The sequence below is a fragment of the Octodon degus genome, unplaced genomic scaffold (assembly GCF_000260255.1).
Source record: "Octodon degus isolate 3935 unplaced genomic scaffold, OctDeg1.0 scaffold00051, whole genome shotgun sequence".
Lineage (NCBI taxonomy): Eukaryota > Metazoa > Chordata > Mammalia > Rodentia > Octodontidae > Octodon > Octodon degus.
In genome coordinates, this window is record NW_004524627.1 from 5,263,999 (window position 1) to 5,278,377 (window position 14,379).

The window sequence follows — 14,379 nt, forward strand, 5'->3', positions numbered from 1 at the left end:
GTGGCTTGACCACTTCCTTCCCCTTTCCTTCTCTTTCTAGATTATCCGCAAAGTTGTTCAGCAGATCCCCTCGTCTGGTGCCGATGACACCCAGGAATATGAGGAGGTGATTGTTGGGGGCCCCCTGGAGGACACTAGTGTGCTGGAAACCGACCCTGATTTCATTACAAAACTCGACAAGGTACCAAGGGGGCTATGGTTTCTGGAGGCTACTCTTGCAGTGAATCCAGAGTGCTCACCTGTGCCTGTGCCTCCAGCCAGCTGGGTCTGTACTTGGTCTCCATCTGTCACCTTCCTCCTTGGGAACAGCGTTCCACCAGCTGTCCATCTCCCTTTTCTTCTCTGTTTTTCTCTCCTTTCTCTTCATGACCTGTGCTGCTTTCTTTCCCGTTGCTATCTCCAGGTGGAACTGAGAGGGAGTGGCCTACAGCCAGATCTTCTGGAGGGCAGGAAGGGGGCTCAGATAGTGAAGCGGGCCAGCCTGAAACGGGGCAAACAGTGAGCTCAAGCCTCTCTCCTTGGAGTAGCCTCTCAGGAGGTAATGGTGGCTTTCTTCTTTCTGCATGTCAGATCCTGGGTGACAAAGGCATGGCTGCATGAGTCCCACCCATGCCCCTTTTCCTGTCCCCAGCATGCTGCAGATGACCAACCAGAGTCCCACTGCCCATCTAGTATTCTACCTCAGGTCTTCATCAAGAATACAGAGACAGGCCCATCTCCACCTACTTTTCAAGGAATGTATGAATGTATTTCAGTCTGGATCCATTTCGTTTAGTTTGGTTTTTGTGTTGTTGGGATAGAACCAGACCCTCGTTCACAGTAGGCAAGTACTCTGTCACTGAGCTACATGCTCAGCCCTGTACAGTTTTGAAGCAAACCATGGTTTGTTGAGTGCAAAACAATCTTTCCAATAATCTAAGTAGTTGTGGAAGCCAAGCAGTATGGCTATAGAAGTTGGTGGCCAGAGTGCTAACCGCATAGGAGCATCTCAAATGTGGGCTCTGATATTTCAGGAAGGGCTCCAAGGCTTGGAGCTGGGCTGTCCTTTGAACTTGACCCAAACTGAAGTGCTGAGCAGCCCCAAGCTTCCACACCCTGCTGTTCTGTGAATGAGGCTGCCCCTCGCTTTCTAGGATGGGTCTAAGTTGACAGGCCCAGGGGCAGGTGGCACCTCTGGAACATCAGGAGGGTCACTGAGGTTGGCGGGGTTGGTGTGTGGGCAGTAGGACTGGGGTGGTGGCAGGCAGGGAGTGCCATGATATGAAGCAACGGTCTCTCGTGGGCAGCACCATGCTGGGGGCTTCCGCCAGCTCTGATCCCAGCCTCCCTGAGGGATCCTGTACTGAGCTGCCCCGAGGCCCTTCCTTGTGCCCCGCTCGGGGCAGCTCAGTACAGGATGCATCGGGGTGGGAGTCAGCAGGGAGCAAGGATGCACCACCATGGCCCAGCACAGTACTGAGCAGGTTGGCACTTTCCCTGGGTGGGGTCTGACTCTGGGGTAGCAAGAGGCACTGAATTTCTACGTTCTGCAAAAAGCAGGGCCCACTTCCTCCTGAGCCACCAGAAGTGCTGACTGGGAGCTTCCCAACATATCTCAGTACTTGAGCAAAAAAAGAGGCTGGTGGATCCAGTCAGAGGATAAAATTAGATCTGACTCCTCAGCAGCTTAAGCAGGTCACCGAGTTAACCCCAGCACTGCCAGGGGCCCCAGTGCTGTTGATGCAGAAGGCTGTGAAGAGCTGCCTTCTGGTGCCAGAAGTAACCCAGAGGTGTGAATAATTGTAAAAAGCAGAGCAAAAGGAAAAGCATTCTTTGGCCTCATTTTTCTTGTAGTAGCAGCAGCAGCTTTAACTTTGGGTTCTGCTTGAGCTAAGGTTCTACCAGTGTCCCTGACAGGCAGCCAGTGGCCAGGCTGGGGGAGGGAGGCAACTCAGAATCTGGTTAATTTGCTGTAGATGATCTGCAAAGAGGCTGAAAGCCTCAGAGGGAACCTGGAACCAGGCCCTGAGTGGGTGTCAGGGACATGGACAAGCTGGCTCCGGACAGCACTGGGCCCTCTGCCAGTCAGAGGCAAAGGGACGTGTGTGGTGGGGACAGTGCTGAGCCTGGCTCCTGCCTACGTCCAAAGGACCCGAGGGCAGCCTAAATACCAGGCTCTCCCTGCCAGAGCCAAGGCCAGAGAAGATAGCAAGGGGCTGCAGCTCTGATTCTTCCTGCTTCCTGTCACAGCTTGCAGGCAGGTGTAGTCAGTCATGGAGTCACTCTATTCTCATTTGCGACTCTGCCCACTTGCTAAAATTCATTGTAACCCAAAGCCACTGCTCAGCATGCTTTTGTGGTCATTCACAGACACACCTCAGCAGCAAAGGCTTCCAGCTGCCCAGTGGGCATGTCCTAGTGAGGCCGAGCAAGGCAGCAACCTGCGAAACTTCAGCCCTCGTGACAGGGACAAGTGTCCCTGTCGTGTCTACGGTGAATGATGTTTTGCACTTTTCCATGTTTTCTCTTGGTGATCTCTCCACTGAGAATGATCCCAGGTAGTGCTGAAGGGCTATCCAGTGTTTGTGGGTGCAAACAGAGGCTGCAGGGCCCCTTCCAAGAGGAACTGTGTGTCCCTGGTGGGTGAGTTACGATGTTGCTTGTGTGAGGACAGTGTTGATGAATCAACCATGTACATTAAACATGTGTACATTAAACGTGCACATTAAACATGCATAGTAAACATGTAGAAAAGTTTGTGCACTCACAGGTGACAAAATTGGGACTGAGGTTCACAGGAACCTAAACTTGTATTTTGCATAAGAGCAATGGTTCAGTGTTCACTAATTCAGTGCCCACACACCTTGAGCAACAGGACTGTTACGGATAATGAAACCAACTGTATTTATGTCAGACAATGAAAGCTCGGACTTAGGAGTCAAGATTCAAGGCCAGGTTCCTCCTATTTCCAGATCATGTAACCTTTAACAGGTCATCTAATATCCTTGAGCATCATATTCCCCAAGGGAAGATGAAACAGTGCCTTCCCAATGTCCGTTACACTATAAGAAAAAGCTCACAGGGATGGAGCTCAGTGGTAGAGTGCATACTTACTATGTATGAAGCCCTGGATTCCATCACCAGCATCAAAAATAATAGTAATACTAATAAGTTTATGGGCAACTGAGAACACTGCGGTAAAGAGAAAATAAGAACACACACGGTCCATTCTCAATCAATGGCAGGCTTTATCTACAGTGGCATCCAGGGCAAGTCGATCGACCTTCCCAGCCTCAGGTCTTTTATCTACAAAGTAGCAATAATGCCAATATTTTCCTTGCAGGATGGTTATAGGGATCGATAAGTTTATATTTGTGAAAGGGCTTTACAAGCTGTCAAGTTCCACGGAGTGCCATCCACATCCCTGTGTGACAGTCATGGGAGAAGCTTGTTGAAGTATGGATTTCTGGGTGGGGGTGTAGCACAGTGGTGGATGGCTTGCCTTGCATGTATGAGACCCTGGACACCTTTGCAGCACCAGGAAGAGAAAACTGTGGTCCTGCCTGAGTCACCCTGCATTAAAATTCTTTATTTATTTTATTTTATTTTACTTATTTATTTGTATTTTAGGAAAGGGTCTACAGGGTGTTCAGAGTCTCACTACTAGATTGGACTCATAGTGGCCCACCTGTTTACAGCCTCCCAAGAGCTGGGATTATAGGTGTGCACCACCACACCCAGTCTCAATTGCTATCTCAGCACACCCTGGAGGCAGGGCCAACATGGCAGGCCCAGGGATTGAACCCTGGCCCTTGTTTCTGCTTGCAGGAGCTTTAATCCACTGAGCTATTTGGCTGGCCCCCTGCATTAAAATTCTGAAACTCAAAGATTCTGCATTGCTTTGCTCAGGCACTTTTTATGCATATTGAAAATTGAATTATTAGGACTCATTTGATTTTCCTTCCCAAATCTCCCAAAGCAAGGTGGCACAGTTGTAGGTTTCATGTCCAAAAGGGAACTGGGATGAACAATGGCTTGCAGTTCCTGTAGGGGCAGGGCATACCATCCTGGGAGGACCCAATGGACTCCCCCGCCACTCCCTGCTTCAGGGAGGCTTTTGCATCCAGGCCTGATGGTTACAATGCTTTCTGGGAGGTTGATTTAATAAGCCGGAAACTGCTGTTGAGTGAGGTGCCATGATTTGGAGCAGGCAGCAGAGGCAGAAGGTTCTGCCCTGTGCCCAGTGTTACTGTGTGGATGTCCCTGTGTTGCAGTGGGGGGCAGAGATGCTGCAGGACCCTGGGTTCCTGGCAACTTGGGCAGGCTATCTTCATCGAGCATGCTGCCATCTTTGTTTTCCTTTTTAAGGCTCACTTTCCTTTCAGTGTGGCTGTAAGACTTACATTAGCTCTGACAACAGAATATCTGGATAAGTTTAAAATTCAGCAGTAGTCTCTATGGGTGGGCCATGGAGCATGCACATTCTGTTCTGTGTGGAACTAGTGTCCACCTTCACCCTAGTACCATGAAGACATCAGCAGTGAGGGCTGGAGGAGAGATGGCACACTGCGGGAACAGGGATCACCATAGAGAAAGGACTGGCACCCAACCCTGGAGTGGAAGAGGTGGTTTTCTGAGATTTGAAAGGATGAGTCCTTTCTGAAAGCAGGGTCCAGGCAAGGCCACGTGGCAGGCAGAAGGCCTGGATGAGCTGGAGGTGTGGCTCTGCATCCCACCCCTGTGCTGCAGGCCTCCTCCAACCACCCCAGTCATCCTCTTTTTTACAAAATGGGCAGTTTACCACAATAACCTTGAGGACTTGTCTTTCCCCACTTGAAAGTGGGTGGGTCTTAGCTGGGCATGGTGGCACTCACCTGTAATCCCTGTGCTAAGGAGGCTGAGGCAGGGGATCCTTGTAAGTTCAAGACCAACTGGGGGCTACAGAGTGAGTTCAAGACCAGCTGAACCACATAGCGAGATCCTGTCTCAAAAATATGAGAGAGAGAGAGAGAGAGAGAGAGAGAGAGAGAGAGAGAGAGAGAGAGTCAGTCTTTTGTAAACTGCAGGGTTCATTAAGCCCCTTACCTGAGGACATGCTTACCCCTGGCATGAGCAATGCAGTATCTGTTATTTCCCGGCCCTACAGTCCAGCCAGGGAAATAATGCCGGCACCAGTGCTAAAAAGGAAAGAGAATCAGAATAGTAGCATTTCTAGACAGCCCAGTAATAGTTCACTTGCCGAGAATGTCCACGGTCCTAAACACATCACAGATCTGACAGGTCTTCCAAACATCACAGTGGTCTAATGCAGGTGGTTCTACTACCACCCTCATTTCACAGGGAGGAAACTGAGTCCCAGAGCAGGTAAGCAGCTTGACCATGGTCAAGCAGCAAGTACTGGCAGAAGCAGGATTTGAACTTAGGCAGTCTAGCTTGAGAGCTCCTGCTCTGGACCATCACACACTGTGCAGTCTCAACAAAAAGTGGTGGCAGCCAGGGATAGCTGAGGAAGGGGTGCCCTGAGGGCCGGGCAGGACTCTGAAGGGAGCAGAATGGGTCACAGCCTTCCAAGGGAAAATGGAGCCCTCAAGCAGAGAGAGAGGGCTCCCGGTTCAGAAGGTGGCCCCTCAAGGTGACAGCCCATCAGACCAAAGCAGCAGAGCTGCCTGCCTTTAGGAAAAGCATCCCTCACTCTTTGAAGCTCTCTGTTCATGATCTTCTTGGTCACATCCTGCATTACCAAGACATCTCCAGGTCTGGGACAGCTCTCCTCCCTCTGAATGACCTGCTGCCTTTCTGTATCACTTTCTACCCTACCCAAAGGCTGTGGACACCTTTCTCCTAGTCTTCCATTCTTCTTGGGTAGGTCCTAGCAGATAGAATCTTGAGATCCTGGTTTTGAAAACATGATTTTTTTCACCAGCTGAGAGGATGAGGCCCCAGGGATAGAAGAGGGCTCTGCTGTCAATCTTAGCCTTGGACCTGCCATATCCAAGAATTCGCCCATTTCTCCAGAGAATCCTCCTCCAGAGGCCTGAGCTCTGGAGGCCAGTCCTATGTGCTCCATCTCTGGATCCCCAGGACAGGAGCACAACAGACCTGAATCTTTGGTGGCCAAAGTGGAATGAGCATGTAAAGGTCGCGTTGCCTGGCCTGGCATCTTTCTCAGAGCCAGCCTGGGTTCATGGAATGGCTCATTCCTATAAGCAGGGTCCAGTGGCCTTCTGCCTGTTCTTGGGTGCAGCATGCAGTACTCTCACTAAACCTACTCAGGCTTCTGGGGTGGTGGCCTCTGCACAGGGAGCAGGGATGGAAGGTCAGGAGTTGGGGAAGGTCTGATAGTGCAGCAGAGCACCCTTCCGTGCAGCTCCTGCCTGGGGGCCCTGACTGAACAGTCAGCACCAAACTCCACATTTGGGGTTTTTGCTAGGAGTTGCACCTTTAAATCCTAAATAATTCTTTCTTTGTGTCCCCCAGGATCACACCTCGACACCCAACCCCTGACTCCATACACTCTGCCATGCACACAGGAGGAGCGCTGGACCCGAGGGCAACAGAGCGCTGCCCATGTTCCTCTAGGCTCCCAGCATGACCTCTGTGAGGGCTCCTTTAGTCTCCTACCGCATGAACGACTGGCTGTAGACTGCATGACCTACAGTCTGCAATCCTGCCCCAGCGACTCCGGGACTCCGGATCTGTCTGCTGCCAGAAGGGAGAGGAGAAGGGGAGGGGACACACACAAGGGAGAGCGTGCAGATGCAAAGGGCTCTTTCTCGGCTGGGGATGGTTTGGGGTTTTTTTAAATTGTTTTGATTTTTGACTTCGTACAGGGTACATTTTTTCAATTTTCATCTGTAAAAAAAAAAAATCTATGTGGGCTTCCTGGAAGGAAAAACAAACTAGGCATGAAATCAGGTTAGCACGTCAATCCTGTGTCCACCCTACTCACCTCCATTCTGCGTGCCACTCCTCCACCCCAGGGGACAGCCCCACACTAGGACACGCAGGACAGTCACTCGCCCCTCCAGCAGCCACATGCTGAGTTCACTGTGGCCTCTGAAGCTGTGTGGACTCTCCTGTGGATGAGCTAGGATGTTTTTTACGTTCTGTCTGCCAGTCTCAGTATTAATCATCTTCCAATGGAAAATCATTGCCCTGTGCTTGTATTGGGGTCCCTTGCCTTAGGAGTTTAAAGATCAGAGGCGAGGACCCCAGGCTTAGCTGAGGGCTCAGGAGCTGGCCAGCAGAGCGCAAAGGTCAGCGGGAGAAGGGCCGGTGGCTGCCCGGACCGCACCAGCATGACCATAGAGAAGAGGTTTTCTAGATCTTCAAGCACTTCTATCATAGTCCGTGTCCAAAGTGTAAACTGTACAGTAATCAGCCTTGTGTATATGAAAAACAATAAATACTATGCAAACCACTAGAAACACTTAGCAGTACGTATGAAGCACTAACAGCTCGCTCCGGACTTCTCCGGCCTGCGGGAGACGAGCTACAGGCTGTCTTTCAGTGAAAGAGCAGGACAGGGCTAGTGAATGTAGCCACCAGCCCCCATCTCTCCCGGAGCCAACTTGGTGCTCGAAGTCCAGGCAGCCCGCAGGCTGGGGCGGTGGGTGGGCCGGGCTCAGCCCTTGGCCCGGCGGGGAGGACAGTGGCCTGGTGCAAGGGCAGGAGCCCCGGGATGAGCCTTAACGCCCCGGCGCCTCCAGCGAGGGCCCGAATCAGCACAAAGCGGCCCACCTGCCTGCCTGGAGGGGGCCTGCAGGCTTTTCTCGCGTTCCGCGGGCCGGCACCTTCCTCCAGGCCGCTCCGGGGCGTCCTCGGGACACCCTCAAACCTTCCAAGTAGCACAGACACCTCCGCGCCCGCCCGGAGCCCAGCTCGCGCTTCCGGGCCGCGCCTCCGGGCCAGGGGCGTTCCCGGCCTCCGGGCGGGGCCAGCTTCTGCTTTACGGGAGGGAGGGAGAGAGGGAGGAAGAAGGGCGCCCGGGAGAGGAAGTGCCGGCTAGTCCCGCACGGGCGGGCTGTACCAGCGGCCCAGCCTCGCAGGCTTCCTCTGCGCAGTGCACAGCCCGAGCGTGCGGACGCTGGACGCCCAGACCCGGCCGCAACGCGGCGTCGGGAACAGCGGTGCCTCGCAGGCCGAGATGGCAGAGGCCGGACGACGGGCAGAGCCTGCACCTTTCTCTCCCGGGCCGCGGCCCACCTGCGCCCCCGCGGCCCAGCCCCGCTTTGGCTCCTGCTCCGTCTGGCTTGGCTGCTTGGCCCGCCGGCCCGGCCCTGGGCGGCTTGGCTGCGCACCGCTACTAGTAGGAGCTGCGTAGGGGAGGACTTTGGGATCTCCACTCGACGCCTAGAGAATGCTGCAGTCTGCACATTAGACGCTTTTTAGAAGTTTTGAAATGACCTTGATTTTTTAATTGTTATGAAAAACGAATCGTTTCTGGACCCTCCCATGTGCTCTGTTGCTGAGAGAGCACCCGCCCCTCCCACTCTGATGTATAGACCATTGTCCCTACACCAGCTGAACAAATGTCACATTAATAAAGAAACCGACTCATGGCATGGCGGTCTCTCTTTCCTGGCATGGGTGCGGGGTGCGAGGTGCCGCGCAGGAGTGAAGCATGGGTTAGGGTACGGACAGCCCAGGGCTCCTCCCCAAGCTTGGATTACCCCTCAATTGTGGAGTTGGAGGGCGGTTCCACACTGCATACCGGGAACCCAGCTCTCCCGCAGGGGAGCCCTGGCTCCTTCCACTCGGTGCGCTGGCCGTCTGGAAACCAACCTGGCCACAAAGAGCAGCCAGCCTTGTCCCTAACACCTGCTGGCTTATTTCTCCAGCTGCTGGAAATGGCTCAGTAGAATAAGCCTTTCCCTGGTAAGCGCAAGGGTCTGAGTTCAATCCCTGGTTCCACAAAAAAAAAAAAAAAAAAAGAAAAGAAAAAGAAATACTGTATTAAGTGGCCACTGAAGTCTTCCCCTTGATTTGCTGGGATTCCCAGATGCAGTTTTGTCAGTGTTGACATGAATCATACATATTTCATGATTTTCTTCCTGAGAAGTTCCTGTCTTTAGGGAGTGCCCAAGTAACAGTTCCAAGGGCCCCAGAGCCAGCTTCTAGGACCAGTAAGCCCCTGTCAGGGATCACCCATTGCATCCCTGTTATCCAAATGCACTTCTGCAACCCCACTACTAGGGTTGGGGAGCGCTAGGAATCAGCTAAGTTCCCAGAGCAACTGGCAGGAAGCTGAGTTAGACACACAAGAAAAGTTTTCTTGGCTTTAATTTAAAAATTAAAATGTCATTTGCACACTTCTTGGAAGACTTCCTTGAGTTACCTAAATCACCTGTGCCACAGAAGGAGGGCTCAGAGCTGTGTGGAAGAAGGGGCTCCTGTGACTCTGGGCCAAGATGGGCAGGGCCTCTAATCCCCCACTGCCAAAGCCAATACCAGGGCTGTCAAGGTTCCTGAAGAACCCATGGCCAGGTCAGGACAGCTCTGAGGTTATCAGACAGAGTCAGGGCCGTTGCAAAATATTTTTCTTGTTATTGTATATATTTAGGCAATGGACATACCTGCTTTTATTTTTAGAGAACATCTTTAGGAAAGAATGCTGGCACAAGACAGAAATTATACCAGTACCTATAAAGCAGGTTAATTCCCCTGTATCTGTTTCCCTGATTGTAAAATATGAAATCTCCCCAGTAGTGCCATGTATGCTATAAAAATTCAGTGAAGAACAGCAACCTGTGGGGCTTTGATATTCACTCCTGTCCCATGCAGCAGCCCCAATCAAGCACCCAGCAGCATGGCTCTGCGACAGAGGCAGGGACAGCCCAGCATCAGAGATTTCACACCGGACACCAAGCCAGACAGCACATGGCCATGGCCCCAGCAGAGACCCAGATACAGAAGCAATTTCAGCCAAATGAGTTAGGGAAGGCTGGCCCATGACAGAGGGGACAACTCTGAGTGCCAGTGAGTAGGAAGATGCACCCTCACCAGAGCTGCCCTCCTTGCCTGCTCTGATTCAGTCTGCCCAGCAGGCCCCCACCCAAGTTCTCAGGCCCCCACAAGCAGGCATCACCAAGTACCCCCACTTACCTCATCCAGGCACTGAGCAGGGAGGGAAACAAGTTCAGGCTTCAACCATGCAGAGAGAGAGAGCTCGGAAGCTCAGGACAGGGACCCCTGAGCCTGACCTCACCTCAGGGAACAGCTACGAAGGAGCCTCCAGGGATCTCCGACACCCATTTTCTCTTAGGGGCCTCTGGCAATGAACAGAGCTTCCAGAGTGCATTCCCTTTTCTTTCTCTGCTTCTTACACACACACACACACACACACACACACACACACACACACACTGCTGATTTTACAGTCAATCTTTCAAAGTGCAATTTGTCTAGGAAAAGCCAATGTGAAGCCCGTGTGGGTTCCGACCAATGGCGACGCGGCTTGCCCAGCTCAGCCAGTCTCTGCTGCGTATTCTAATAGGCCATATCTTTATCAGGGAAATGTCCCTTCTCTGAACTTCAACTTCTCATGGAGGGTCCCCAGACTCAGAGGCAGAGGGGAGCACTGCACTAAGCTCGGAGAGCACCCTGGCCAGGCCAGGGCAGGCAGGAACGAAGGAGCGAGTGCTGCGGAGGCCTGCCCTCAGCCTGTGGCACCTGCCTAGGAGACACTGGCAAGGGTGCCCGGACCGGGTGCTGTGGGTGCACTCAAAGGCTCAGGCGGCTTCTGACTCCAAACCTGCCATGACACCTGGAGCCGGAGCCTGGGCTCTCAGGCTGTAGAGGCCTGGATTTGAGCTTCTTGCTTCCCGCTGTCTGACCTGGAGATCATGGAGTCCAACCTACAGGGGGCCTTCTTGCTGAACAACACCCCGCTGGCCCAGTTCTCAGAGATGAAGGCTCCTGTGTGCCAGTACTCCATGCAGAACTCCTTCTACAAGCTCAGTCCTCCGGCGCTTGGCCCCCAGCTGGCTGCTGGGACCCCCCATGGGATCACGGACATCCTGAGCAGGCCTGTGGCCACGCCGAACAGCAGCCTCCTTTCCAGCTACCCCCACGTGGCCAGTTTCAGTGGCCTCAGCTCCCAGGGGGTCTACTATGGTACCCAGATGGGGAATTTTCCCAAGTCTGGGAACGAGTACCCAACACGGACCCGGAACTGCTGGGCAGACACAGGCCAGGACTGGCGCGGCGGGCGGCAGTGCGGCGATGGTGAGTACCAGGCAAGCCCTCCCAGCCCTTTTATGTTGAGAGGGCTGCCTCCCCTAGACTGTCTAACTGCCCAGCTTGGACACGGGTGCAAGTGGAACCCTACCCTCTTGCGTTTCACCCAGCCGTGCCTGGTACAGATGTCTGACTATTGCCTCAGCCCACCTGACCCACCCCAGAATTCTCCAGGGGACCTAAGAAGACCACATAGCCCACCCACACCATGTAGCGTCCAGCTTCAGCCTCTCCGTGCAATGCCCAGAGCCCATGCCACCTCCAAAGGTGACAGTTGCCATAGTGTCACCTTCCCAGAGAGCCTACTCACACCTGGTATCAGGGACCTGGAGCCCACCAAGGTCATGCCTGAGAGAAAAAAGCCCTCTTTCTACCCTCTCTCTCCCTGGGGATGATAACAACAGGAGGAGCCAAGCAGCTGAGCAAGCAAGGCTTGGGAAACTATCCTTCCACTCACCCCAAGCCCGGGCTCCAGAGAACTGGTCCAGGGGTCCCAGGGCCAGTCGGGGAGTACAGGAGGGCAGGAGCATGCACTGGCAGGCAAGGCCCACCTGGGAGGATGGCAGAGTGATAATGGCTTCCAGAACTATCCCTGTGCCACCAAAACTGTTCCCAGATCTGGCAAGGACAAGAGCTCCCCCTGCAATAGGGGCCTGAAGCCAACTCCGGAAACAATGTCCTACACACTGGAACCTATTTTACAGCCTGTTTGGAGGATGCTTTAAACCTCTAGCTGTCTTCCCATTATCTCATTTTCAACTTGCCACAGCTCCACGCCCTCTTTACCCTCTCTTCTTCAATGCTGAACACACACACACACACACACACACACACACACACACACACACAATCACTGATGACTAAGAGGTAAATGAATCAAGGGGTAAGGCCTGAAGATGATGACCTCTCTGAAGGCTTCTTCCTCTTTATGACCTCAGTCTCCCCATCAGTCACAAGAGGAGAAGGGATGTGGGTTGCCAGACAAGTAGGGATTCTGCTTCCTCTGTGCCCTGAGTCCCCAGCTCCTTCATGAACAGGTTGCTCTGGCTGGGGTTTGGATCAGGTGCCCCGTGTCATCCTGGCCGTGCAACAGGGAAGTAGGCCCCGGCACTGGTGGCTTATTCTTGTTTTCCAAGAAATGTAGGAAACTGAGGTCTAGGATGGAGGAAGTAGGGAGGCGTTCAGGCTCCTGGGCAATGGTTGTGCACAGAAGGTGCCAATCCTGGTTTTGGTGGTATGAAGGGCCAGCCTTGTCTTGGTGTCTTGCAACAGAGAGGAAGCTTCTATTGTCCCTGGGGAGGGCAGCAGCATTGAACAGTGAGAACATTAGAGAGGCATAAACCTAAGTAGCTGAAGGCTGGGATAGCTGCCCTTTTGGAGCCCTGTTGTCTCCACAGCAGAGGTCATGGCCACACTATTAGCTGTGCCCTGTGACAGAGGCAGGACAGGACTGGCATCCCAGAGGCGGTGCTTGGTGCTCCACTCCTCTGCTAACCCACTTCCCTCCTGCCCACCAGCCCCAGACCACCTGAGTGAAGGCGTCCACAAGAAGAAGCACACCCGGCCCACCTTCACTGGGCACCAGATCTTTGCCCTGGAAAAAACCTTTGAGCAGACCAAGTACCTGGCTGGCCCCGAGAGGGCGAGGCTGGCATACTCACTCGGCATGACCGAGTCACAGGTCAAGGTGAGTCTATTCAAGAGGAGGTATCTGCCTTGCAGAGAAGCCCCTGTCAGACAGGCCACACAGAGGCCACTCCCAGCTCCTCCAGCTGTGGGATGACAACCTGGTGCTTTCCTCACCTCCAGTACTCTGACCAGGAATCCCTGCAGCTGCCAGCAAAAGAAATCGGTCCCCTTGCTTACCAATTTTTAAAATGATGATGATGTCTCCCTCCACTCCTACCTGAAGGGTGGTGGGATGGGCATCAGAGGTAAGTGGCGGGGTGGTCCCATGGAGGTTGGGAGGGTAGATAAGTTCTTTTTACTTGACACTAGACTGTCCCATAGACATCACTGAAGGAGGCCGGAAGCCACCAGGACTTCCAACCCAGGGCTGGGATGGCAGGTTTCTGGATGGATCCAGGGAGGCTGGGACCCAGGTCTGGGCTTTGTCCAACTCACCAGCCTCTGGGACCAGTTATTCTCCCAGATTCCTTTGGGTATGAAGGCTGATGAACAGAAGCGGGGGAAACATTACAACCCTCGCCCATTTTTCTGTCTCTGTAGGTACGTGCAGGCTTAAGCTTTCTCAAACAATGTGCAAGTTATTAGGAGATTATTCAGGAAGCTCAGTGAGGGGCTATGAACCTAAAAGAAGAGAGATGGTTATTTCATTATTTTAATTTTATTTGTGTCAATGCTGGGAGTGGAAAGCAGGGCCTCTTGCATGCTAGTCAAGCACTGTCCCAGAGCTTCATCCCTGGCACCAAGGACTTCAACCCACCCACTGCTGTGTAGCAGCACCCAGCCTAAGCCTTCCCACCCTGCCACCCCGGGTCTTTCACTGTCTCCCACTCAAAGGTCTGCAGCAAATGGTGGCAGCCAAGCCAAAAGGGTTGTACTGCCCCAACGATGTGCCCTTTGCCATCCTGCTCCCCACATAAGCCAGAGCAGGGGCCAGGAGTCCTCCAACGGTGTACTGTGCTTGGTGACACAGCCCTCTTGCCCCAGGTGTGGTTCCAGAACCGCAGGACCAAATGGCGTAAGAAGAGTGCCCTGGAGCCCTCCTCCTCCACTCCACGGGCCCCGGGAGCTGCAGGCACAGGCGGGGACCACGCCCCCTCGGAGACTGAGGACGACGAGTACAACAAACCCCTGGACCCCGATTCTGACGACGAGAAGATCCGGCTGCTGCTCCGCAAGCACCGCGCCGCCTTCTCCGTGCTCAGCCTGGGCACGCACAGCTCATGAGTCTCCATCCAGTCCCATCCCATCCGCCGCTCTCCCTTCCTGCAAGCCTGGTGGCTGAGAGGCTGGGATCCAGGGGAGGAGAGGAATGGAGGACAGGGTGACTGTGCACATGCTTCCCGGGCAAGGAGACCCACAAACCCACAGCACGGGAGGTGAGGGTGACTGCTCTGCCGCCGGGAGGCTGACAGTGCGCCCCAACCCACAGCTGAGAACCCGGGTGGGGGCTGCTGTCTGGGGGCTGGGAGACAG

At 53.7% G+C, this 14,379-nt stretch overlaps 2 protein-coding genes across 11 annotated transcripts in view; both read left to right on the forward strand.

Moving 5' to 3' along the window:
• Positions 1 to 8,543, forward strand: part of Ank1 (ankyrin 1) — a 121,606-nt gene extending 113,063 nt beyond the window's left edge. For 8 of the 10 annotated variants that reach the window (XM_023717272.1, XM_023717271.1, XM_023717275.1 and 5 more), the window contains 3 exons: positions 41 to 181; positions 404 to 538; positions 6,457 to 8,543. In XM_023717272.1, the coding sequence (XP_023573040.1) occupies positions 41 to 181; positions 404 to 502 (240 nt within the window). In that variant the 3' untranslated portion in view covers positions 503 to 538; positions 6,457 to 8,543. The remainder of the gene's footprint in view (positions 1 to 40; positions 182 to 403; positions 539 to 6,456) is intronic. The other 2 variants (XM_023717274.1, XM_023717280.1) reach the window with 1 other exon arrangement.
• A 2,280-nt stretch (positions 8,544 to 10,823) lies between these two features.
• Positions 10,824 to 14,130, forward strand: Nkx6-3 (NK6 homeobox 3). The gene is made up of 3 exons (XM_004633117.1): positions 10,824 to 11,205; positions 12,735 to 12,904; positions 13,891 to 14,130. Exons 1-3 carry the CDS (start codon positions 10,824 to 10,826, stop codon positions 14,128 to 14,130), a joined length of 792 nt encoding a protein of 263 aa, XP_004633174.1.
• Positions 14,131 to 14,379: the final 249 nt, after the last annotated feature.